The following is a 27,783-nucleotide window of genomic DNA, read 5'->3' on the forward strand; positions in this document are numbered from 1 at the left end:
TATTCAGCCACATTTCTGTGTAATTCAGAGCACGGTTGTTTAACAGATGGAAGAAAGTACCACTCTAACAGCCTGTATTTAGAGAAAAAATATGCTAGAGGTTAATGAACTTGAAAAAAGTTTTGGGTGAGTTGTTAAGATATCTAAAGTTTGGATTTAGCAGAACTTTATTAATAATGATTTGTTGTGATAGTTAACCAAATGGCTTACCACGCTCCTTTTAGCAAAAGGCTGATTATATTCAATAAAGCTCTGGATATCTTGGAGGAAATGTGACTAGCCAGTATTTTTTTTTTTTTTTTTGTGAATAATACTCAACTTGTGAAAATGAGGACTATAGCCTACTTTTACACAGCACTTAAAGCTGGATACCTAACATACAAATGATTCAGGTAGCTTTTCAGTGTGTGGTCTCTGACTTGGGAAGTTTCTGAGATGCAAATCACTGGGAACATTTTGGGCAAGTAATGGTCTGTGTTGGCCCTGTTCTCATGCAGTTTCACAGACATCTGCTTTTTGAGACAGATGCTAAGTGCCAAGGCTTCTTTGTCTGACCTAATGCAGCCCCTCTTCTGCAATGTCCTAATCTTTATTTTATTTTTTATACTTTGTGTTCTTGTTATGGCCTATTCTTAAAGTACTGAAATGTTTTCTATGCTGATATTTAATTGTTGGAAAAATGTATACATTGAAGCATGGGAAATAGGATCAAATCTTTCTCCTTGATACTCCCAAGTTCTATAATACTTTCTTCTCTGTAGGTTTTTGTCTCCTGCTTGTCTTTGGAGTGTCTGTCTGGCTTCCAGGAATGTATTAGATGATGTTGCTGCATGGATGAAGAAGGGAGGGAAAAGAGAGGAGAGATTTGTTGCTCCTGAACCGTTATCTGTTGTCCCTGCGTACTTAGATTGGTAGGTCAGTTAGAGATGTTCTCACATAGTCATCTGTTTTCCCTAAATTGCAGAGGAAAAGATCCCCTAGTGAAATGAAACTTTTCCTTCGCCTGTACTCTTTTTCTCCCTCTTAGATCAATTCCTGCCAGAAAAGGTTTTCTGTATTAGTGAAGGTAGAGAAGTTACATGTCTCTAGTGGCATTAGTTTTGTATTTTGAGCTGAGTATGTTTTTAATGGATTGGTACATCCGTAGTTGTTGCATGTGGACTTTATTCACTTACAGTCTGCCTTCTTTCATTCTTTATTCCCTTTACCTCAAACGGCAGCTGTGCCAGTGGAAGTACGCACTTGAAAGGTAGTGGTAATAGCAATCCTATGGGGGTTATAGACTCATTCACCGTGGCACTTGCCAAGGAAAACAGATTTTAAGCTCTAGAGTCCTGCCTGTGGGAGGTTGCTGCAACAATTGCACTGATTTAGTGCATCTCTTGGGTATTCTGGCCTTGGCCTTGTCTTGCTGATTCCCCTCTTTTCAGGAGAGGACCAGCTGGTCCACTCCAAGACTTCTCACATCACTGGACTTGAGGGAGGCCTGTACTGCTGTTACATGGTTGTGGATAGTCTTTCTGTTGCCTTGCATGACCTGTCTGTGTTGTTCTGGCAAAAATTAGAGGTAGCTGAGAGTTACAGAAACAATTTTTTGTTTTCTATGAATTAGTATGTTACTAAGGAGAAAAGTTCTTCACTGATCCACAGATTGTAAGTTTGGATATTGTAAATAAATAGAATAATAAAATGAATACGAGACCTTTGGATTTTAATGTATGAAAATTAGATGGTAGATATTATATGAATGGATTAAATGAGAAAGAGCATGTAGTCTGTCTTAATGAGAAAAAGAAAGTGCTCTGCAGAACTGCACTCTTCTCCAGGAGTCCTACTTCTTTGCTGCATCCTAGTTTTCAGACACTGTTGATTGATTACCAACTAAACAGCTTCTAAGTTAACAAAATGTACTTGTTAAAAATCAAGAAAAAGGTTACAATTAGCTATTCTAAACTGTTGCCACAGAGTTTAAAATTGCCTTTTCCTGTCACTTTTCTTCCTGGAGCAATATGTTGCTTAGAAATTCTTGCTATTAACATGCATTTCCTGCTATTGAATCTAGTTAGTAATTCTAATGTGAATGTCTTCAAATGACTGGGAAAATACAGAACTTTTGCTGTGTAGTTTGACTGTCAGTCATGTAACTTTGCAGATCTCATCATGCTATGAGACTGACCATGCTTGTTTGTTTATTTTTTTACCCTGGTTTCAGCTTTGTGGTTATTTGTATTAGTTATGGTAGTAGGAGAATCTCGCAAAATTAATTCCAAAGACAATGTTAAATTACCGTTACTTTGGCAAGGTTGGGTTTTGTTGATGAAGCTTATCTGAATCTATTCTTCAGGGAGCAGAAAACATACAGATCTATTGTTCTTAGTTCATGAGAGAATAATTCTTAAAAATCATGTGAGTATGCTAGTGGTAAAGATCACATAAAAGAAGCAAGATGTCAACAACTCAACATGTCATCAAATTTAATAAAATTTTTCACTGTGTTTGCGTAACTGAAACATCATTAAAAATCTTTCCTCTTTCTTTTTAAAACAAATATGAAGTTATTATTTGTTTTAGTTGTAGTCAGATGTAGTTCCTGTTTGCATATGCTAAAGCAGTTAAATAAATCTTAAGAAGCGAGGGAATCACTGAATTTCAAAATTGAACTTTTTCTCTGCCATCATTCATTTTCTCAGGCATGGAGATAGGTAGATGCCTCAAGATATTTTTGACTGAAATGTCATCTAAAATTTGCTGGGAGATGTAATTGAGTGGAATTGCAGCAGATTTAGTTTAGTTTAATTTTTTACTACTCTTATTTTCTTATAGGAGACATTGCAAGCAGTATTGTATGTCAACTTATACGTGGGGAAAAACTATTAAAACGGTAGAACCTTGAAGAACAAGGTATTAAAAACATTGTATTAAAACAGTAGAACCCTTGCTTCCAGGTTCAGGTGATCCACCAAGCTGTCCTGAATCTATGTGTCACTCTCTTGAAGGATAAAAGTTTATAATACAGTGAGTCAGTGGGTGTTGTAGTTCTTTTTTTTTTTTTTTTCCCATTATGTGATATTTCTTTTCTGTCTTATTTTTGAAAATGATGTGCTCTCTAGAAAACAACATATCTAAGACAGTGGCGTTTGGGGAGTACAGTGGGGTTTAGCACTGCTGTAGCCTTCCTACTGTGCATCGGTCCTTCTTGCTAGTTTCAGCAACTCCATTAACACTAATTTGTATTACATGTATAATAAATAAAGCGCATAAATCTATCGCTCCACCTCTGGGGTTTTGTGGCATTACTTAGTCACTGAAGCTTTGGTGTTGAGCTGTATGTTGTCACCAGCATTCCTTGTTAGAATTGTAGCATGTCTCATACATTGATTTCCCCATTTAAGCTATACCATTAAATGATAAAATGCAAACTAACTTCTTGGTGGTTATACATAGCCTCTAGGAAGTTGCACAGTACTTAGTATCTATTGGTTTTTTTTCTACTAGTATCTATTAGTTAGCAGCATACTTACTGTTGTGCTTTTTCCAAGAATTTTAGCATGTCAGAAAAAGTCCATCATCTATGCTGGAAAGGAGGCAATATTCAAAGAAATGCTGTTACTAGTATTAAACAAGTGAGCTATGTTTTATGTTCCCAGACTGACTGACTGATGAAAGGACCAATAATACTTAAATTGGGGGGGGCAGGTAGAGGAGAGAAGCAGAAATGAGGTGTCAGCAGTGATTGATTTCTAATTTTTTTTATATTCTTGTCATCTTGTACAAAACCATTATTTTAAAATGCTGGGAGGAGTGATAACATGAAACAACTCTGATAACTAATAAACTTTTTAGATTCTGCTTCATATGTTTACTTTTCATTAAATTTAGAGACGGTTGCAACTATGTTGTTGTGATTCAGTCAACATTTATTTCTATCTGTTTTTCATATACAAAGGCATCGGGATGCCAGAAAATAAACTGTTAACGGAGAATTAACTTCTTTGGCACGCTTTCATACTTATCTTCCAAATTAAAGAAAATGAAATGGGCAGAAGCAGAGTGTAGATTACCTCCTTTTTGTCAAAAATGGTGGGAATTTGAAAATTAATAATAAAAAAGGGAACAGATGCAGTAACATGCCAGAGGGAGATTAATGTGGAGAGTAAAATCTGTGAGCAACAAAACTGAAGCAAACTGAATCAGTGGGAGGTGGTTGTACAATCAAAATCAGGATAAAAGAGAAATTACAAACAACCCTGCACTTGTCAAAGTAGTAGTAATGAAATCCTGACTCTGCCAGCAGCGAGAACCTGTGTTAGCACTTTGGGGTAAGGCCGGGAGCCGGGTGCCAGGTAGGAGGGCAGCGCGAGGCTGCTGGGCGGCAGCCATCGCGTGTGGAACAGATGGCGGGGAAAGCTGGCCGGGGAGGGGCTCCTTCGCAGAGCTAATCAGACAGTAACGGATAGGGCAGCTGGGAGGACTGACCACCGAGAGGCAAGCGGCGGGGTAGCCGCAGCCTTCCACGATGTGTGCAGTGGTGTGCCCGTCGGCCGGAGAGAAGACCTTGCAACGTCTTTTCCGTGCGGTAGCCGCACAAACTTTGGAGGCGTGCGGCAGACCTCGCCCCGGGTCAGGGGAGAGGGGAGGCGTGGACCGGCCACCAGGCCCTTGCTGCATCCCACCTAGGTGTATCGTGCCCCCTCCTACCTCAAAAATGCGCATCTTTGCTCTCGGTCCCGTCGCGTAGTAAGGTTACGTGTTTTCCTATTTTATTGTAGCAGCATATTGAGCGCAGAATTTGGCGAGTGACAGACATACAAAAGCACGTGGGTCCAGGGACTGATCCAGCAAACCTATAAGAAAACTTTGCTCCTGTTGAAAGGGGGGAGAGCTGTAGGTCGGCGCCTTCCCACAGGGTTGGGCCCCTCCGATGAATGAAACCAGTTTTCTGATGTTTTATTTTTGCTCGGAGGAGGCACTTCCCTCTTCATAAATGAGAGCTTGTGAGGAATGAATGGAGGTCCGAGCCTTCTGATCTTGAGTCACATGAATAATTTGACTCACGTAAGAAGTAAAGATCAATAGGATTTCTTGTGCAAGTAAGACGTAGTCATGTGCGAGAGGATTACAAGGTCATGCCCCGTGTTGATGACTGTCAGCTTGAAAGAAAAATGAAAACAAAATTTCATCAAGGAAAAGGGAGAATAAAATCCTGAAGTGTAGCAAGGGAGACCTGATCTATTACTGCCCAGTTTTGTTCGACTGGGATATGTCATACTTTTTAAAGACAATTTCAACAAAGAAATCTACCTCTCCTGCATCTGCTTTTTAAACTTGTATATCTCTCGTCTGCAGAAGGTTTATAGCTTGGCTCAATTCATTTCGAGCTGGGAGGGGAGGAAACATTACAGGGATTTGAAATAGGTGGTATAACATAGCCATATGCTATTTATGCAGCAGTTTCTGCAATAAATCTAATTTGGTGCTGTCAAAAAAAATTAGACTTATTTGGTATAGCAGCACATTAGTAAATGATTGTGGTAGCTTTGAAAGTTGTCATTCACTCTGCTTTACTTGCAATAGAATCTTGCAAAGATTTTTTTACCTTCGCTTTCCCCTGAACAACTCTGTGAAAATGTCTCAGTTCTTTGTCCTGCAGCTGTAGAAATTGCAAATATTTCCACAACTGAAAAGAAGGTCTTGCTTTTTAAGGTAACTGAAGAAAGGGATGGAAGAAAAAATAACCTCTATTGTTAGCAATTATATGAATGTATAGGTGGAAAAATCAATAAAGTGGCGGGGGATAAATTTCTCCCTTGCCTACAGGTTTTCATAGTGCAGCTGAAATTGTTTATCTGATTATATAGCATGTAGATAAATTAGCTGCTCTGCGTTATTATAGAAGGTAAAATATTTTACCTGCCATGATAAGACCATATGCTGCTTTATGAAGACTGATACTGAATGATTTGAAATAAATCGGCTCTGTCGTCTTCTGGCAGTGCCTTGTAGAAATTTTGAAGCTGATATACTCTGTGTCAAGATAATACACAATTATTTAAATGTCTTTCTATTTAATCATTTAAACATATTTAAGATGATTGTACAAACAAGTAAAGGGCAACTGATTTAGAAGGGAAAGAAACAAAATGTAAGTGAATGAGTAAAGAATAAATCCAAAATAGTGTGTTAATTTTGAATATGAAAGTCTTTATAAATCCCTTTTTGTCACTTTTAAAGATTTTAAACATGGTTGACAATTTATTGTCCTACAATATACATTTCTCAAGGAAAAATCAGTAATACATTTTCAGATTTTAGTCTTAAATTCATCTAAATTTTTCCCCATAGCATTTAAACTGCAACTGGTCACATCAAATTTCTCTAATGATTTCATCTTTTATACATCGCATCAGGTTGTTGAGGCAGCCAAATTGCTACTGCATGTAGAGTGTGGTTCAGGAGCAGTGACAATACTTAAAGCGCTTTGGAGCGAGCAGTGAATTCAGATGAAATACAGAAGAGACTAACTGCTGTAGAAAACAAACATCTTTATAAGGTCTTTGTTTTGAGCAGTTATTATTCAGCACTAACAGTAATAAGTTTATGAGTGTGTATCAAATATTTACTTTGATCTCATTCAAATTAGGTTTTCTATTTGTGTGACTAATGACAACAGGATAATGATTTATTTTTTTGAATCATAAAAATCTTTCAGACACATGTATTCAAGGCTGCTGGATTTTTTGCTGAATTTGCTACTGGGAAAATGGTTCTGATTTTTATCTATTTTTGACTTGTTCTAGGGCTTTTCTCTCAAGTACATCTGAAAGCTTGTTTTTACAATAAGCTAAAATGTACTTTTTCTATTGGCACTTGGTATTTGTGAACTTAAACAATTTTAAAATCTACCTTGTGCTTTTGAAAGTGTATTCAGAGTTGTTTATTTTGTGCAGTCACAGCAATTGTTGGTTTGATTGTTTTTTCTTTTGTGCAAGATTCTGCTACTGAAACTCTTGTCTACAAAAAAATTCAACAGAGAACCCAAAGAGTCCTCAACTGGGGACTTTATCAAACTTGATATTGAAGAACATCAGCCTGTAGGTTGTCATCTGTGGAGAAGGTATCTGATAGATGGAGGGAGGAAGAAAAAAATCACCTGAGCATGCCAGCTTTGGCTGCCTGGCTGCTCTCCTCGCCCCCTTGCTCAGTGCCCTTGTGCCGGTGATTGGTCAGGGGGAGAGCGTGAGCTGGGAGATGCCTGTCCTGAGCGAGCAGATGAGTGCAGCCTCTGCTATCGACGACTTGACAGGGCTGACCTCCTTTCCCTGGCTGTGCTGGCAGCATGGCGAGCTTAATAGCGTGCCACTGTTGATTGCCCCAGCATTCATGGTGCTTTGAGTATCAAACTACAGTTTTTGTAGAAATAGGAGCAACTGTTCTTGATAGCTTCTCCTTGTTGTTCAGTTGCCTTCTACAGGGCTTAAATCAAACTGAGGAATAAAAGTTTATCTGTAGTTAGGTGGGACACTGCTGCATATTTTTTGTTCCAGAGTTCGTCATCTATTTCCAGTGCTTTTGTTCACCTGCATGTAGTTTCCTACAGAAGATCACAGCATCAGAAGACATTTCCTTGCAAATGCAGGGACTAATCCCCATATAAGGGATATATTAGTATTAAGTTATTGTTCAGCTAAACTTGTGCAGTGTTTGTCAATGCAATTTTTATTAGAGTCAGATTCAGACCTAACATAAGTATAACTGCATTTCTGCTAATGAGATTGGATTACCTCCTGGATTTGCTCCCAGAAAGCTTTACTTTAAATTCATTTTCAGTAAAAGGGTAATAAAATGGGTGGTTCATTATAATTGTTTACAAAACTTAAAATATGTATTTTATTTTTTGGTACTGTATTTAATCTTGGTGAAAGATTTTTTATGTTTTTTAAGGGATACCCAAGGTATGCAGTGAAATTGAAAAGTATTTCTTATTTTAGAAGAATGAGACTGTCGAGGAGGTTAGTTAATAATTCAGAAGCTTGTGGTTATCAGAATGTATTCCTGAAAAGAAATAGAGCACAGGAATTGCTAAAAATAATGTATCCTGTTGACAATATGAATTTAGTCTCAGCCCTGACAAAGAATCTTTACAATTTATCTCAATGTGGAAGGCAATATTTTAACAAAGAATTGCATATATGTGTTTTAGAAGGCTTGAAAACAGCAAAAAATATTCAGGATTTCTTTTACTCCTTAAATAGTGTTGCATTTGAAACATCAGTAGGTAAGTTTAAAAAAAAAAAAAATGCTGCAGATGAAATCATTTACAGTGAATGCTGTTGGCCGCTTTAAGGTTTTACTGTAAACTTACTCATTCAGCTGTTCCCATTTTCTCTTTGCATTTTTAGTCAATATCTTTGTTACAGGGTGTTAAAATGAGAGTCAAAAGCTTTCATTTATTATTTTATTTGTAATATTTTTATTAGCCTTTTCCACTTCTTTGCATTGCTCTGCAAATCTTTCTCAGATTCTGCTAGTCTTTGCAAGAAGGTACAGATAGACATATATGAAGAAAAACAGATTAGCTGCTGGAGTTAACAAATGATGATTAAAAACTATTCTTTTGCTTCTGTATTATTTCTCTTATACCCCAAACCGATCTTCACAAATGCAGGACTGTAAAGAACTTCATCTTCTGCTGGTTAGCAGAAGTGGATTTAAATCCACACCGACAGTTCATTTGACAATGACCTTGAGGGGCTTTGCTTCTTGAAGAAGAAAGCAGAAGCTTGCGGTAAACAAAGTTCACTTCTGACAGATGGATTGAATGACAGAAAGGTTGCGAGTGCCAGAATAGCCCTGGCAGAGGAGGAAATGTTCAGTGGAATCCAACAGGAGAGGAGGTGTGAACAGGTGCAGGGTTGCTGACGGAAGGGGAACCAGATGGAAGGAGCCAGAGCCAGTTTATTTAAAGGAAAAGGCAGAAAACACTGAAAGGCTGTGCGATCAGTGGCTAAAAGTGTGCATGGAAGAAGGTAAAAATTCACAAAGCAAAACTGCACAGTGGGATATCTAGCACTTAACATAATGGTAGTAATTTGTGAGTTTCGTTTTAAAGTTGCTATTGAAATGTTTCTCCCATACTCTTGACAGCATAAAGAAGAGAGATTTATAACCTGACCAAATAAACCCCCCACAACACCAAAACCCTCAACTGTTATAGTGCCTGTCCATTATTTCTAATACTAATGTGCAGACAGTTACAATCAGACTATAAAAATTATGCCACGGTTGACCAAAACAATAAAAGGCATATAAGGCTGGATTTTTATTTTTTTAACTCACCTGTTCATATCTAGCTCCTGTGATATGTGGGTGTATAAACGTGTCTTTTATTGGAATGTTTCTGCAATATCTAGAGCAAATTAACAACAGTTAAGTACAATGTAATGTTAGTAGAGTATTTTTCATCTTGCTTTTGGTCACAAGTTTGTCAGTTTGCTGGAATATGTGGTATCTTGCTGTAGGGTGGGGGAGAAGTCTAGCTTGCTCTAGATCAAATTCCTTCAAAATCAAATATTGTCTTTCAAATTGTCATCCTGAAGAACGCTTTGTTCCGTCAAATTGTTCTGCTTCTTCGCAAGCTACTCATGTGAGGCTTGGTCCTTTGGAGGCAGAGAGAACTGTTCCTCACTTCTCAACTTCAGCAATAGTTGGGCAGAGTTAACAACTTCAAAGTATCAGGCCTATGGTAGCTTAACTGCAGGTTTTGTATCCAAACCTAATGTCTATGAAAAATGTAGGTGACTGTTCAGCATTCATTCATGGTGCATCTGTGATCTACTGGATCAGTCAGCTGTGCTGATCTGTTCCCAATCAGGTGTGAGCACACAGTCACTTCCTTTTGAATTAGGTAGAGCATGCAATGCAGTGTTTATGCTGACTTTATGCCAGCTGCAGTAGGACAGATGATACCTGATTCAGCATAAAGCTTGCTGGTACAAAGTTAACGTACCAAAAACATTGGGGTTTTGAACAAATTTAAATTGGCAGAGTGAGTTCACAGCGGATCAGGTCTCTGCATCATTTAGTGGCATCATTTTCTGATTCCGTGGTAGGACCCTGACTGCTGTATTTACTATATTAACAAGCTGAGCCTTGGAGTAGAGTCACAGTTGTTTGAATCTGGTCTGAGTCTATGCTGCTGCTGAAAAGGCAAATCCCTAGAGTGGTAATATGTGGCTGTGTCTGGCCACATATTGCCAGGGCCTTGCTTGTGCTGACACTGGAAGACAGGCACCTGTATGATCAGGTGGTTCAGGGAATTAATCAGATTGAAAAAGAATCATTTGTCCTTGCAGAATAAGTTGTACAAGTGATAATTAGAAGAGGATGAAAAGAGGGACCAACCACTAGCAATGTTGCCTTAGACGGGCATAAGTCTGTCCTGAAGTAAGAGGGTGCTGGTGCCAAATTCAAGAATCACCATAAGTCAAGAAAATTACTCTGTTATTTTAAATATAGTGAAAATAATTTAAATAGCTTTGTGTATACAGAGTAAATGTCTGTAAAAATCTTCCATGGGAAGCAAATGTTTCAACATTCAGCCATTTGTAAAAGTGGCTTGTAGAACCAAGATAGAATATTGCAGAGAAAGGGTCACAGGACTGTGAAGTGCTTAGGGCTATGTACTAAGACCGCAAAAAACACTTCTCATGTTGCATCTTCCCGAGCAACTTCTATTCTGTACTTGATTGTCTGTTTGTATAGGAATTTATCAGCCAAATAGTTCATAATCTGATAGTAATAATCACTGCAGGATGGGTGCTTACTTACAAGGTACGTATCTTACTGGCAAGGCTTATAGATGTGCCAGAAAAATTGGATTTTGGTTCTATTTGACCTAATATGAGATGTTAATTCCTGTTAGAGACACTTTTTTTCTTCTCTAACAGTGAACTGGAGGGCAGTTAATGATCATACTTAGCTGTGACTTGATTTACAGAGAGCTATGCAGATTGGAAAGTAGTTATTGTCTACATTGAGTACATAAACTGGTAGTTTTCTGTATATATCTTGAAGGCATAACACCAAAAGAATAAAATCATGTTATAGGCTAGGTGTTTGCAAATTCTTTTATGCTGAATTTAAAGTAAGAAATCTGGCCCTTTCATTGTGTTAATAGACCTAGTAGATAGAAGTAGTGATGGAATATACTACCAGTTATGCATATACTCAAGTTAACTATATTCAAGCTTCTTTATATTATATAAACTTTCATAGGAGTAACACTCTGTGTCTTTCAGTTCTTATGCCCTTACAACTTTTCATCTTTCTCATGTCCATCAATATATCCAGTTAGTGGTAATTTTGAAGTAGTTTTCAAGTACAGTAAGTACTCAGATACAGAGTAGGAATATTTTTCATGCACAGCCATTAATGTATAATACCTTCTGACGTCTCGGGTAGGGTGTAAAGGGCAAAGTGGAAGTTTTAGATTGTGTTTTATTTTTTCTGTAGACATCCTAATATTATATAAAGTGCAAACATATATAAAAGTTATAAGGTGGTTCCAATGGTGTAGCTGCACTCTAAATAGAGAAAGATGAAAAAAGATTTCAGTGAGAACAAAAAAGTCATATGCACTGATTTCCATTTCAGCAAAACCGAAATTCTGTGAAAAAAATAGTGGTATAACAAGTTGACATTATTTGTATTCTGGAGATGAGGACAGAGTTAGGTAATTATTTGCATTGTGGGGAAAATGGCTTTAAGCTAATTTGTCATATGAATTAGTATCTTGACAAAGTTGGAAATGTGGACAAAGCTTCATCTTTTCTTGTTCTCTCCCCCAGAAGGGTTTCTTGTTTTTCGAGGTGCTTTTTGGAGTAGTAGTAGTAGCCTGGCAGAGCTGTCTTTTCCAGCCTTTTATCACAGTTAGGGTAGTAAAAAGTTTTGTTTAGTTACTTTAAAGGTATTTCTGCTTTAAAGTTATTGCTGTAACTTTCCAGATCCATATTTAAATAGCTGAATTAGTTTGAACACTTAATTTTTTACCACTTTTAAACCCTTGACCTTTGCATAACTTTTCTAATTGCTTGTAGTAACTTCTGCTTCACATGGTTATAAAAAGCAAACTGTCATTTCATTGTTTTAGGAATCTCTTAACTAATGTAACTAGCCACCTTACACTGTTAAAACAAAAATTAAGATTTTTTTTTTTTAAAAAAAAAAACAGCTCAATTCTCAAGAATGGGACCACACTCATCCGTAACAATGGCTCAGTTCTCCAATTCTACCAATTAAATTAATAATCAGGTCTCTGCAAAATTTGCCCATGCAAATGTAGATTGTACCAAAGCTCACCAAACACAGTGTGCTGGCTGGGGCATCTTCCAGAAACTTGAGCTTTCCGCTGAGAAGACCTGGCAGCCAGCTCCAGAATCAGCATCCAGTCAGCTCCCAGAAACAGACATAAAGAGCAACTCAGTGGGTAATTCCCACAATGGGATACAGGAAGGGCAATTTTTCAGCTCCTTGGAGAGGTTTAAAGGAATGACCTGCTCATGATGCTTTTAAAAGGTATTTCTACATAATTCTTGCACAAGCATGCACGTGTGCATCTTTTTTTTTTTTATTGACATAAGAATATTCATTTCATGCCTCTCCTTTTGCCCTGTAAAAGCACGAAGAGCTGTAAAATCCAGCCAGTCCGAACATGCTATGGTGGATTTACACATGCACTGAAAAAAATCAAAACCTTTATTACAAAAAATCAGATGGCAAAAAAAAGTCTACAGTGTTTTTTATAAGAGGAAACCAGGAAACATTGTCCAGCTATGTCCTCAGTCATAGCAGTCTTAGATATTGACAAGGACATCTTAGATGAAAATATCTGGGCCTTTCAAAGGAAGATAACCAAAACAAGGCTAAACAAAAGATTCCTAGAAGCCTGGCTTAAAGAAAAAGGAGAAATCTTGTGACCCTGCATTTTATTATTGAGTTGATCCAAACATGTGATCAAGGTACATGCACTAGAGCTCTGTTAGTTTAAAAGGTGTGGAAATTAATAATTTTGAATCATAGCTAAACTTAAAACTAGCATTTACTTATTCACCTGCAGAATTTGAGCTCTTACCGTGTTGTATTTCCTTACCTAAATGTCTGAAAATACTAAGACTTTGGAGAGGATAAGATAAAACTCTAAACACGTTCTCCATTATAAATAGCTGAATAGAATACTGCAGTGCTGTTAAATTGAAAGACAGGTCTAAAAGCAGTTTTAGGAGTTTTACATTAATAGAGAAAATGATTTAAACCATTCCTGGGGAGAATGACTTCTTGGTAAATTGTATTTTTTCCTATTTGCAGACCAACTTTTAGGCTTGTCTGCTGACCTGAAAAAACCCCGAGTCTTTATCCTTCTGTGTATGACATACTTATGAAGATACATATGGAGGACAGAGGGAAGGAAATTGTGAAGTGTTCTGACCCCCAACATATGATCTTATTCTATATACTTTCTTTTATGACCTTTATCATTGCAGTATTTGAATACTTTCTGATAGTAAAGTAAGAGACTGCAAACATTTTTCTCATGTTTCCCCTTACAGAATAGGGTAGGTATTGTGACCTCTTGTTTCAGGTTTTAATTTTTTTTTCTACCATGAACGTTGCTGTGTGGTGTTTGGTTTGATTTGGTTTTTTCTCCTCTAGCCCGAGAGAAGAGCAAGGATATACTCGGATTTTCCATTCTTCCCTTAACACTTGTAGCTGAAAAAATATGAAATAGCCTATAAGAAGGTGGTTCAGAAAGCTGCTTGTAATGGACAGTCCATTAGACCTATATCATGTAAAGCTTGCAAAGTAAAATAAAACATTGCTGAGCCTTTGTACCTAAAGCTATTGGCTAAAATCTTTAGGGTTCCTAATACAGGTAGTCTTTCAAGTCTTATCTTCAGGACTGCTCTAATTGATTTGAGGGCCCTCAGGCCAGATTGAGTTAAAGGTAGTGGGAATTAAGTGCTTGGGTATCTTCTCGAATTTTTTTTTCAATTTGGTATAGAGAAACTTCTGCTACATATTTTTTTTCAAAAATAGAGGGAGAGAAAGCCTGTTTCCTCTGGAAGAGCTGAGGGAGCCCTTAGTTGAATGCTTTCCCAGTTCTGAGGTGATTGGTTGCGCAGTAGTTCACAAATCCACTTGGCTATGTCTTATCTAGGAAAGAGATCTCTGCTTGACCACTGAGGCATGTAGTAAAAGCATCAGTGTTAGGCTCAACTGGTCCTCTTGGTGCCCAAGTATGAGTATTGGCGCTGAGTTCCAGAACTGGTCCTTATTTAGACCAACAGTCTTATTAGTATAGATACCTCAAACGTTTGGAACACTAAATGCCAGCTACTCCTTAATAATTTATGAAGTCCAGTTTAAAGTGTATATGAAAGCCTAAAGTATTTTATAATTATGGTTTTCACTATAATTAATAAGAAATAAAGATGTCAAAAATAAGGTTATGGTAACATCTAGATAATTGCTAAAGTATTGTAATTTGTCCGATTAAGTTCATAGTCCTTACTAATGGATCCATTTGCTTTTTACAAAATGTCGTATGTGGATCTCATGGAAGAATGAAGTAGTCAATATAGGAAGCATGGTTGCTTCACGTTATGGTTGCTTCATCAGAAGACTTGCTGGCAACCTTCAGTCAGAGGCTTTATTCTACATTTGAGACTCATCCTGTATTTTTTCATTTTCTATTTTTACTGTTACTAAAGCAAAAAGACTCTTGCAGAAATACTGACTATTGTAGTGCATTGTGGAATTCAAAGTTTTATCAATCTAGTTCTGTTCTTTTCGAGTCAAAAATTGATGAGCTATTATTTATGTCAGGTATGTCTTTCACATCACTAGTCTTTACATCCTTCCTTTTTCTTTACTGCAAAGCCATTTGGCAGAGAGCAGTCTTCTATTGAAAATATATCTGTGATCCAGTTTTTGTTTGTTAGTGGTGGGAAAGGGGTTTTTTTGTTAATTCTGGTGACTCAAATTCAGCCAGAGTACTTTTATGTTAGCTTTGAGCTCAAAGTAAATTTTCGCTTAATTTCAAGCAAGGATTTTTCTTAAGGTTTGCAAGTGATGGCAATTTTTTTCTTCTTCCTGTGCTATAAGCTACAGTTTACTGTGCCTTTTTTTTTTTTTTTTTTTTTTTTTTTTTTGGCCAGGAATATTTAGAAAGCATAGCTTTCAGTCACTGCAAACCAGTATCTAGTTCATTGAGATATGTGAACAAGTTAACTAAGTAAGCTGCTCTTAACAGCCGTAACTCAGGCTCAGAACAATCAGTGTTTAGAACTAAAATCACTGTGGAAAACTTGCACTTCAGAACAGGGCTCAAGGAGAGCTTGAGCTTGCCTCCAGTGTGAATGAGTCCTTGGTTGCTTCTGACTTAATGGCACACAAATGAAAGTCACTATGAGTTCAATGCTTCTGCTTTAGTAGAACTGATCACTGTTATGGCCAAATCCAGAATTATTATCAGATAGGCATTTATTTAGTGTTTTACAGTGGATACTGTGTGAAAGAACTTTAATTTTTGTTACTGTCTCCAATTTTGATTCAGTGTTTGCATCCTAGCAGACAACAGGCTGCTGCAGTTTAATCACTTTGTCTGCTTTTTTCATACTATAGATGGTGCTTTAAAAAGTTCTGGTACGATTAATCTTTAGCTATAATTTCTGATTCAGATCTTCTGTCATCAAAATTAGGCTGCTGTTGCTTTACTTTGCATTGTCTCTGTGCTTTCCTTTAGTCAATATGAGAAATTCTGAAGTCTTTATAGGATATTTCTTCTGATATTTTCAGAGGGGTATAACTGTTTCCTTCTGTCTACAGTCCATAGCTTTTCTTTTTCTTAAATCAAGCTCCTCTTCTTTCACAATTAAGAGTAATTGCAAATAAGCAGCCAGTATCAAACCTTCTAAAAGTCCTGCAGTATTTGCTAGCGTAGGAGGAATGTTACCAGTAGCTCCTGAAACCTCTTGGGCTGCCTTCTGCATGTTTTAGCCATGGGGTTTTTTTGTTTGTTTGTTGGGGTTTTTTTCTTTTTTCTCTGTATATATAAATTGTGTTGGAGAAATTTTCTGTAGGAGGGCAGAGAGATTGAATTTAGAGAGCAGGGAAGGTGTCAACTCAAGGTGTGGGTGAAAGACTTGCCACTCAGTTTAGACAGCTTTGACTCCAGGAAATTTTTTTGTTTCTTAGCAGCTCTAGGCACATCAGATATTGCTCTTTATGTTGCACTGGATGTGTCTTAATCCCAAAATTTTCTAGGTGCAAAAATTGAGACTAGTCAGATACCCTTCTGTGTAAGATTTACCTGTGTTTTCCTAGTCTTACAGTTGCATAATCTATCCACTGCATAAACTAATCTATTTTCACCCACACCATACACACATCAGCCATAGGGAACTCACCATGCATCCACAGTTTCTGAGCTCCTGCTAGTTTGCTCTATACAGTAAGTAGCACAGATGAGTGGCTTTTTTGGATGTATCCCCTTAGCAAGAGAGTGTTTCTGGTGGCAGTAGATTCTCCAATTATTTTGAACTTGCCCGTTAACATGTGGTCGACAGGAGGGACCCTAGCAACAAGGAACGGACCTTTACAGGCTTGCCTTGGTAGCTTGAGCTGTGCAGCTTGATAGATGCTGAAGGCTACCCCCAGCAGAATGCTAGCCAGCCAGCTGTGTGCCAGATGACAGCACAGCACCCAACTGCACACAGCCATCTCACATGAGACACTATTAAATAAAATACCGTGCTACTGCCACTTTCTTTAGCTGAAAGTGTCTGGGGGATGTGTTAGGTGCTGGTGTGTTTTTTTGAGCAGTCCGGTGCTCATGACAACTGTCTGAAGGTAAAAAGACATTTGGAGGGATAAAAGGGGTTTAAATAGGCTGGTTCCCAGCAAATATGGAAGGATTTTTCATCGTAATGCTTTCCATATTTGGAGCTTACACTTAGGAAGTGATGCAAGCATCACTCCATAGGATAACCCCAATATGGTTACAAAGTAATTCTGAGAATGTTATGATAAAGTGCTGTTCAATGTATGACATTTCCTTGAAAAATGTGCTTTTTTTCCTTAACAATATAATATTCTGGCTATCTAAACATATTCGCTGTGTCAAATCATTCTCAGTCGTACCTCAGACAAAACTGCCTATGATTTCAAAGGGAGTTTTGCCTAAGGTAGGGCTTGCAACATCAGGACCAGGAATTAGTGTAATGTGACCCACCATTTGTATTGCTTTGGGGTAAATTTAAGAGAGAAGATTTAACATTCTGTGTGTCATGCTGAGATATTGCAATATCTCGGATGGGTTATTAGGCACCAGTCCAAAGGTTAAGTGCAGCAACCACATGAGATGTGGCTTTATCCTTACATGATCTATGCCCGTGTTCTGTTTTGTAGTCCCCTGAAATAGGTATTATCCCTAGAATAAAACACATTTATAAGACTTTATTGAAACCTATCCCAAGCTGTTAATTGTAGTTTCAGTAGAAAAGCGTGTGCATATATGTCATTTGCAATCTAGAAATCAATCCTGGTATGTGTGAACTCACTGAAATTTTGAATCTGGATCCTAGTGTGCACCAGATAAATATTCACGACCTTTGGGAAAGTCTAGATACAAATTTGCAGTTTAGGACCTTTTCTAATTTATATGCATATATCTTTTTGGGGTTTTATTTTCCATGCTGTTATTGCTTGGCTTGCTTTAAATAAAATGCTTCAATGGAGTGTGGTAGTCTAGCATTTGTTTTGCCTCAGGAGTAGATTGCCCCATCTTGCATATCTGGTCAAGTAAATTGCTCTCTTGCCTGCTTACTTCGATAATATGACTGGGCTTTAGACCTTCTTGTACAACCCCCCGGTGAGAAGAACCACAAGGGGCTGGGCTTGTGTGGTGCTAACAGTTTTCACTATTGTAATGGATGCATTCATCTCCTATTTACATAAATTAATAGTTAAAACTTGTTTGGTTGCTTAAGAAAACTCATTAAGCTTTCAGAGTAGCTGTATTATGAGCATTGTGGCAATCGCTCCCATTGACTTATCTCCTGCTGGTTCACTGGGAACCAGTCCATCTCAGGGTCAGGTCCCTAAGCTTCATTGCAGAATTAAATAAATAGCATTTAGAAGAAAAGGCAAATAATCTGTTCAATGCAAAGTGCATGTTGGGGAACTTCCTTATGAAAAAGAAGTCGTGTTTAAAATTTTTTAAAATATAATCATTTTTTTGTCCGAAAGGCTAATTTTCGCCCAGGAAATAGATCACATTTTTTATCTGTTTTCTACTAGTCACTGGAGAATGTTTGACATTGTAAGAGAAAGGTCAGTTTGTATAACTTGAATGGGAGGGGAATGTGAAAAGCATGGCCAGATATTTTTTGTTATTGTTGTTATTAATTGAATATTCTGCTTTGTCTTAATTTATCAACTTCAGTATGTGGTTTTTATTTTTCTTTATTTCCTATTTGGTTGGGTTTTTTTACAGATTGGAGAAAGAGAGCATTCAGCACAGCATTAGCAATGAAGCAAAGGCCCGAGCCCTTCAGGCCCAGCAAAGAGAGCAGGAGCTGACACAGAAGATGCAGCAAATGGAGGCCCAGCATGAGAAAACTGGTAGGTGGTAGGGAAAGATTAGAGCCTGGGCACTCACTCACAAGCCAGGCCCACGCCTTACTGTGAAATGACATCAGGAACACCTGTAACCTTTGGCTGGCCGAAGGGAGCAGATGCTAACTACACCGGAGATTCCGAATTACATATTAGTTAGCGTTTAAAAGAGAAAATGGAAAGTATTGCCCACTGTCTGTTGATTTCAGAGTGCTGCTCTCACATCTGTTGCACCATCTGGATTATGAGTTTATTTACCTGTGTTCAAGAAACGTAAAGCTGAGAGAGACCACAACAAAGTAGAAAAACAAAGGGCTTGTTTTTGGCTGGATTTTCAGGCACACATGTTATATAAAGAAAATAGCATCAGAAGCTCTGCGGGAAATGCTCTGAGCTTACAGTTAAAGTCTCCTGAATAGCATTGAACAGTTCCCACAGTACACACATTATAGCTACTCTAAAAGCTTAATGAGTTTGCTTCGGCATCCAAACTGGAGAAAAGCTTTAGCCATTAATCGGTTCTTAATTCACTGTCGCAGCTGGATGTAATTCACTGGCTCCAAATTGATATGTTCCTTTATTTAATCTTTGCAGCCTCAAACATTTTTAGTATTACCATGTGTCCCCCCCACACACACACACCCTCAATCTACAAGAAAGATGTTTAATCCCTTGCATACTTCAGGTTCTCCTAACAGGAAACTTCACTGCATTGACTTAGCTGGTCACTAAGTTCTAACCTTTAATCTGGAAGTAAAATGGGTTTTTCAAACAAACAAAAAAAGCCTTTTGTTATTGTGAAGTACTACGCCAACAACATTAATAAAGGTGCATATGAGAAACAAAAGAAAGAGATTTTTAGAGAGGAAAATCTCTAACCCCTGAGCATGGAAAGGAGAAGGAGCTTCAGCTCTTACGGAACATGGTATATTCGTATGCTTAGTAGAATACCATTTTCACCCACCAGTCCTGCAATACCTTTAGAAAAATAACATAGCATGTATTAATCCGAAGCAGTGTCACATAACACCTGAGGTAGCAGGCACGTTTACGTCTGCTATCTGATTTTCTGCTTTTTTTTCAGCATTATCACAGTACTAGAGGACCATTCCATGTGTTCAGGGAATGCAAACAGCTACATTATGGCTGCTGTCTACACAGTAGGAAAAGAAAAGAAGCTCTCAGAATGGCTTTTCCCTACTCTAGCCAGCACATCTGCATATGACCAAGTGTAATTTTGCACAAAAGATGTGTCATTTACCCTGAAAAACATTACAGCTGAGCTTGTTTTTATATATCTCTAGTAGGTTTAGAAGGAGTTGAAAGTGATAGTCATTTATTATGTACATAAAGAAACACTTGTGTATTATGACCCTACACACATACAAGGAATTTGGGTAACAGTTGTCTCTCTTGCTCTGATTTTAAAAGTAGAAATCAAGAAACATCATTTTGCAGTATCTTCCTTTTGAAAGAATAAAAATGCTTGATTTCTAGGTCGTGAGTTTTGGTGCAGCTGAAACTGATAGTACCTGGAAATTAATTTCTAAAATGGTTTCATTGTAACTGTCACTGAATGATAAGTCTATATCTTATCACAAAAGAGAATAAAATAACATTAATCATAGTAAGTGCAGGACCCAGTAAATAAAAGAACTCCTTTCTAAGGAGAGAATGAAACGAGACTACAGTGCGAGTGTTTGGGTTGCCAGTGTATCCTCTGCACCAGTTGAGCAAGCAAAAGGCTGCTAAGGGATGGCTTGCCAATTTTATTCCTCCCAGAAATGTCAATGAACTTACAGCTAAAAATCAAACCCACCAGATTAGATACATAGTATGCATGGTGATTATTCTCATACAAGACCTGATTCAGTGGCAACATCACTTTAACACTTTAGGTTAGCTTATTCTTTATTTGGTGAATGATTGTGTCATAATTCCATGCCCAAGTAGCTACAGTCTAAAAAACATATAGAAACCAGAAGGATCTAGAGGAAAAAAAATAAGAATTTATAAAAGTGTTTCTAAATTAGCTATAAATTTATATAATTGTAAAATAGATTTCTAGTTTTTATAATTTTATAATTTCTAGTAAATGAACTGGATTCATTGCTGACCTCCCAGAATACATTCATATCAAAATTAAAGGAAGAATGTTGTTTGTTGGCAAGGAAGTTGGAACAAATGTCAGAAAAATACAGGTTAGTATATTTTTGTTATCCTTTTGTTAGGACATGTTTCCTTATTTTTTATTTGTATTTTAATATTTATTATTATTCATCTTGTCCCAGGTATTACACAACATCTAAATATAATATATGCCACTTAAGAAACATGGATGGATTTTTATCCAGGATAATTCTCATTTTCTGCTTTTCAGATTATGTTTCTGGCTATTACTTCAAATTTCTTAAACAATTGCACTGTAAAAATTGCATGGTATTTTCCTTATGATGTTCATATTCTTAATATGAAGAGTGGAAAATTGTTAACAGAGCTACAATTATCTGAAATCATGTGAAAAATGCTAAATATTTAAAGTTCTCAAAAATGTAATATATTCATTTAATTATTTACTCCATTCACAATACTATACACTGAATAATTATCTCTGAAATAATTGTTGTCAAAATTGCTTGTCATTGAAGCTCTAATTCTGCCACTGCTTGTTATGTGGTGCTTTTGTTAAAATCAATAGCACATCTAAATACAAAGCCATTAAAAATTCAGGAAAAGAACAAAACCTGGAAGCAATAAATGATTTAAATAGATAAAAGTGTATGGAGGTATCCATTTAAAAGTTCTGTATGACAGGACTCTTTTTTTTTTTTAATTAAAAAATTGTAATTCTATACCAGTCTTTTTTTTTTTTTTACATTTTTAAATATATAAAAATAGTCTCTGTTGAAACTTTCTTTAGGGTTCATATTTAGAGTAGTAAATGGGACTTCAAATGGTGAGTTGACTTTCTGCAACTTCTGTAAATTTCATGCAAAGTGAATTTGGTAATTAAGGGTAGGATTCATCTCACATGGCTTATGTGAAGTAAAGAAAACAATCAGCAAAGACAAAATTGGTTTTCGAGATAGGATTCTTCTGCTGGGCAGATTTAATCATCCTGTTGAGGTAACATTACAGGGGCAACACTCACTCAGGGAGAGAGCTCATTTATCCAGTATCCTGTTTCCAGTAATGGTCAAAGTGGAATGATATAAGTAGATGACAGACATATATATATATATATATATATATATATATATATGCTTCCCACTGCCTCCACTGCCCATCCTACTTTCCACTGAATATAAAGTGTTGACTATCTGTTAAGTGGCTGAAGTTGGGGGATGAATCCCATCCAGAGTGTTTGGGGAAGAAAGAGAAACTTGAGGCAATGTAAGCAATCTTCCCTTGCAAATGTTGTGATGAGTGCTTGAGAGAGAAGCACACAGAATTTTCCTTTTGAAAAAGCAGAGCTCCTCTACTAAAGTAATACAAAATCTAAATAGATTCAAATCATATTATTATTCCAGCAATAAAAATGCACACAGACTTTGTTGCTAGAGCTCACAGTCACAGACTAGTAACTGTAAAAGGATGAAGGAAAGACAGAAAACATACTGTGAAAACACATTATTCTCTGAAAATAAATACTAGAGATTGCCAAGTGTTTCTCCACCTAGCAGCATTAGCTGACTATGTCAAGAACCTGAAAAAGGGAAGAGGAGCCCTCTTGGATCTCCAAAAAGTGGTATATTTTGCACAAGAAACAGTATGGAAGAATGTTTGAAAGCAGTTCTGAGAAGTGGCCCTAAAATAGCGTGAGCCTGCCTTCATTGGAGTGGGAGCTGCTGCAGTCAGTAACAAAAATGGAGAAATAGGTAGGGACAAAGAAAGCATGTGAAAATGAGAACAGAAAGATAGATCTGGAGATGGTGGAAAACAGTAAACTAAGAGATGGCTTCAAAAAGTGATGTGATCAGAGATCAGATGCAGAAAATTACTTCTGCGAAGTTTTAAATGCATAATCAGTATGTAACTTTCACTAGCATCTCTCTGAAATGCAATCTTCATGCTCATTGTCACTGGATGTAGTGTAAAACTACAATTCTGGGACAGAATGCTGTATCTTTGTCTTCTGAAAAAAAGTAATAATTTTTGGAAGATTTTATAACTCGGTTCTCAGGTACATGAATAGAAGCAGATCATAAAGCATCAGTGTCCCCTGTTTGCACGAATAAGATTTTTTCCATGTTTTTTTCATGGGTTTGGCCTTACAAATTTTGGACCTGGATGTGTATTTTCTTGCTATAGTTCTAGAATCTTTGTGCCTTAGTTTCCATGGGGTTAAGAAATATACTAGCAATACCATTATTTGATTGGTAAAACACTCAAGCTTTTTTAATAACAGATGCAAGAAAAAGTTTATATAAAATTTGTGGGTTTTGATAGGAAAGAAAGGGCCTGTTTGTAATAAGAGGCATTTCAAATTTATCTGAGACAACTGCATATTTGCAGAATTTCAGTGGGACACGTCTGAATTGCACATATATTTTTATATTTAATACAGGTTTTTTGAGAAATCTAAACTGAAGTTTACTTGTTTATATGTAAGCTGGAACCATTTTTGTGAGCTAGCCCCTCCACAGGATTAGAAAAGCTTCAGAAAGACAATGTCAGACAAATAATAAACCCCTCAAGCTGTGCAGAAAGAAGATAGTGTCTGTGAAGGTTTTTGTATGCATAGGCATGTCTAAAAGCATAGTCCTTTGCTGATTTCTTCTCTGTTATTTTGTTAGGGGTTTTTTCTCTGATTGTCACTGTCTGAGTTTCTAGGTTGTAGATTAATGCTTAACACTACCCACTGTGTATTTGTGATTTGCGTTTTGTAATTAAGGGGAACAATGGGAGTCCATTGGGTCTCGTTATATATAATGGTTGGTTTAATTTGTTTCACTTCTATCTTGTTAATTGTAAATTGATCATTAAGATTTGAATTCTAATCTGTCACCAGGGTTGTGAGTATTGAAGCTAGAGCAATGATCCTGGTTTTAATCACTGATGATGAGAAACAAATTTTATAATTTTGGTACATATTGCAGTTCATATATTTTAACACTGTATTTTATGATGTTATAAATATTGTTAAATGACTTTTAGTGTAGTTTTACTGTTCGGACTATAATGTATAAATTATATTACTGGTTTGGCAACAGTAGGCATCCAACTGTGTGAGTTTAATTGAAGTAAAGAACACACACCCGGCTGAACTATTTTTCTGCATGTTTGGTTGACTGCAGTCATTGCGCTCAATACCAGGAGTGAAATGTTTGTTGAAGGTAGCCGTACAAAGATGTGAAACAGTCTGTCATTAAAATTATATGCAACAATACTGTGTCAGCAGAAAATATTTTAGAGCATGTATTTAATTTCTGTACAAGTAAACAGTTGGTTTTTAAGTTAGGAAAAGACAATGCTTTAAAAGCACTGCAATGCAAAAGGTAGTTCAGAGGAGTAAAGGCAGCTTTGCCACCTCAGTGTTCAAAAATCGCCTAATTGTAAAAATATCCTAAGACTGACTTCGAATTGTGACTATTTAACACTTGCTGGTTCCTTGCCTCCACTATTTGAATGTTTTGGAGGAACCTGTGTTGTTTTTTCCAAGAGTCTTCCAGCAAGGATGGTAGATAAAAACTTAAATTTGTTTTTAAATAGAAGTTGATGATTTCTTGGTAGTTGAAAGGATCCAGAAGTGCAGAGAGGTTTGTTGTTGTTGTCCTTGTCCTCCCCACCCCATGATCATCAATTATTTTTAATGTAGTGACAAGTAAATGAGATTTGGCAAAATCTATTACCCATCTACTTACAAGTATTCATTTTACATTTACATTTTCATGTCACCTTGTAGTTTTGCTCTGTGCAGTTTTGAAATAATACTGATTTCATATATGTCTTTTGAGTGTATCAGATCTCAGAAGCACACACAGATACATTAACATGGCTGTATGACTTGTGGGGCCAGCCTGAGTCTGCAGAAGTGCAACTCCATGCAGAGTTAGGGTCAGATGGCAGCACTCCAGATGTCTGCACGCTCCAGTTTCTTCTAAGTCCACCACAGCTTACTGCTCGGTCTGTTGGACCCAGAATAGCTCTTGTGGAGCAACATCAGCATGTCCGTGTGGTGTCCTTTAGTTCTTCTGCATGCATCAGATCCAGTAGTGCTTAGTGCATAGATTTTTCTAATTTACCTCTATCCCTGGCATTGTGTGCAGGCTATCTCTGAAGTTCAGGACTATGTACTTTGGCACCTGCCTCCCTCTCTCTCCCATCCCTGCTGTGTCAACTTGGGAGCAGAGTGATTCAGAAGAATTTATATAGATCCAGTTCTGCTCCTGGCTGGGTGGAATTGCTGCTCCTAGTATAAACGGACTACTATGTTGTTCAGGCTTATTACAATTATGGTTGGTTTTGTGGATTTTTTTAACCCAACAATTTTGAAGTTATTTAAATATCCCATAGAATTAACTTTACTATCTTCATCTTTGGCAGCTGAGGTGCATGAGTGGTATATTTAAAGATGCAGAGGGAATCTTTGTCAGGTGATAATGAAGACTCTTGGTGTGCAGTCTTGTAGTGGGACTAGTGTTCTCTCTTGAATGCCAACATACATTAACCTTTTAACACTGACCTTAATAGGCATTCTGCCCTTCATATGTGCTGTCCTCCAAAATTTCAGTGTAATTAAATACTTGAATCTGAGTGGTCAGACTCTTAGATATTTACTCGGAAGGGACATGATGTAAATAATGTGTTAACTGGAGTGATTTTGTTTTGCTGAGTTCAACTGGAATTACAAAAGGTGTTTTAGCAGAACACAAGTAACATGGTTCAAAGCATCAGACATTTAGAGATGTGTTTTAGAGATGAGCGATCATGCTATTTATGTTTTCAATTAATTCAGTACTTTCTTTTGTTTTGGTAATTGTAATTTTGAGTAGCATTTTGGTTTTGATTGATTTGAATCCCTTGATCTTTTCAGAAAGAATTTGGGAAACTTCAAATGTGCTGGAGATTAGTAAGTTCTTTTAAAACTTTGGTTTTTATCACCTTGCAAGTTGCTTCTGCTGTTTCCATGAATGAGACAGCCACACATAAATACAGAAAAAGGAGCAAGATCCCCCGGTTGGGAGACTCTACAAACATGATAATTTACAGCATTCCCACATGGCAAATGCTGTTGTTGGATTTTGCTGGCAAAAAAAGAATGCAATCTTGAGTTTAGTCCCTGTTACTACTTGGTTGGGCTTTGTTATGTCAGGTCTCTGTTGAGCAGCTCTGCAGTGGACCTTTGCTTTTATCCACTGATTGTCTTTCTTACAGTATCAGTATCAAGTACAGATTGCATTCATACCGTGTGGTGACAGTTGGTCCAACTGACAATGCTTTGTTAATGCAGACATTGAAGTTAACCAGTATTTCTGTTAAACGATCAGTGTAAAAATTCGGCTTTGGTTACCTTCCTATAACATACTGCCCACTGTTTCATACCTGCCCAGGAAACTTTTGTGCATTTAAGTTTGATGTGCAAATACATCATGATGATTCTGATGTATTTGTCAGTGATGTTCCTTAATTGAGCTGTAACTCCTTGTCTAAATTCAATTACAGTCTTCTTCCAAAGTTTCCCTTGCTAAGTTCTTTTAGATTCACAGATGATATCATGTATTGTTCTCTATTTAAACATGAAAAGATTATGTTGTCATTTCCAGATTTGACTTGTCAGTGTAACAACATGTTTTAGAGGGAGGAGTATTCCTTCCCCCCTGCACTTTGTTGTATTTTTCAGAATGTCAGTTGTTGTTGCATTCTGTAACAGCCAGGAAGGTAAAGTATCTTTCTGCTGTAACTGCAGCATATTTAAGTTTATGATTTAAAGATATATCTGAAGCTTTTTAACCTCAAGATCTGGAGTGGCAGATGCCATAAAACAAATTTGCTTGCTTTTGATTCTTACTTTCTGATGGTATAGCAGATTCTGACATGTTCTCATTAACCTTTTCCAAAGAGTTAAACTGTACAAGTGCATAATGTATATTTTATCACAATTTAATCTGAGATCTTTTCCTGATATTAAGAAACAGCTCATGCCTGTTTCTCCATGGGCTGATGGTTAGAGATGTAGCAAGTAGCAGTCCCAGGTCATTCATGGATCTGCTGTCTCTGCTCACCCGTGAAGAATAAGAATTGCTAGAAGTGACTAATTTTCTTAAAGGATGTGCTGAGCTTTATGTAGATGTGGGTGTGCCTGTATGATTTGTCCCTTGTTTCTTAAGGTTTTATTCATTTTTCTCTTAATGTGTTTTGGTTTTTTTTAATCTGTGTAATGGAATTTTGGGCATATTAGGTTAAGAAAGTTTCCAAAACAGTACCACTATTGAAAGTTCAACCTGTACAGTGCAGTAAAGGTTGAACAAGTTTTTAGTAGCCATTTTTTAAACTAAATGTTAGCTTTTACTAATAAAGAACTTGAAATGCGTTTTCAAAATGCTGGCCAAATTCTTGCTTAACAAGTATGAATTTACATTTATTGATCTTATTTAACATCAGCGCATAATGCCAAATGACAAGCCTGTTTAAATTAGGCTGAAATTAGCATAGCCAACCTATGACTGAGTGATTACCATTGGCATATTTACCAGATACCCTTCAGCATCATGTTCTTTTGTCTTAAGATTATTTGAAACAGTGTTTTGTTTCTGTAAGTTCTAGTAATAGCCTGTTTATGCATTACATATACATGTATGAAATTTTATAAATGCTGAAGCCACATATTGATGGCACACTGCAGGATGAAATCTGACAACATCCATCATCACTGTGTTTTACTTCTGTAGATCTGAAGTCAACCAGCTTAGTCAGGAAAAAGAGTATCTTCATGGCAGATTGGAGAAGATGCAGAAACGGAATGATGAATTGGACCAACAATGTATCCAGCATGGGAGAATGCATGAGAGGATGAAGTCGAGGTAGGAGGTCCTGTTAATCTGTCAGTATGTGGTATGCTCTACTGTACCTGTTGTGTTGTGTAAACATAAAAATGACACTAGGTTGTTT

General features: G+C 37.0%; 1 protein-coding gene across 3 annotated transcripts in view; it reads left to right on the forward strand.

Annotated features, from left to right (window-relative positions):
- Positions 1-27,783, forward strand: part of SDCCAG8 (SHH signaling and ciliogenesis regulator SDCCAG8) — a 123,300-nt gene that overhangs the window by 51,286 nt on the left and 44,231 nt on the right. For all 3 annotated transcript variants that reach the window (XM_074896852.1, XM_074896853.1, XM_074896854.1), the window contains 3 exons: positions 18,551-18,678; positions 20,765-20,873; positions 27,564-27,695. In XM_074896852.1, the coding sequence (XP_074752953.1) occupies positions 18,551-18,678; positions 20,765-20,873; positions 27,564-27,695 (369 nt within the window). The remainder of the gene's footprint in view (positions 1-18,550; positions 18,679-20,764; positions 20,874-27,563; positions 27,696-27,783) is intronic.

This window comes from Athene noctua, chromosome 1 (genome assembly GCF_965140245.1).
Source record: "Athene noctua chromosome 1, bAthNoc1.hap1.1, whole genome shotgun sequence".
In the NCBI taxonomy this organism is placed as follows: domain Eukaryota; kingdom Metazoa; phylum Chordata; class Aves; order Strigiformes; family Strigidae; genus Athene; species Athene noctua.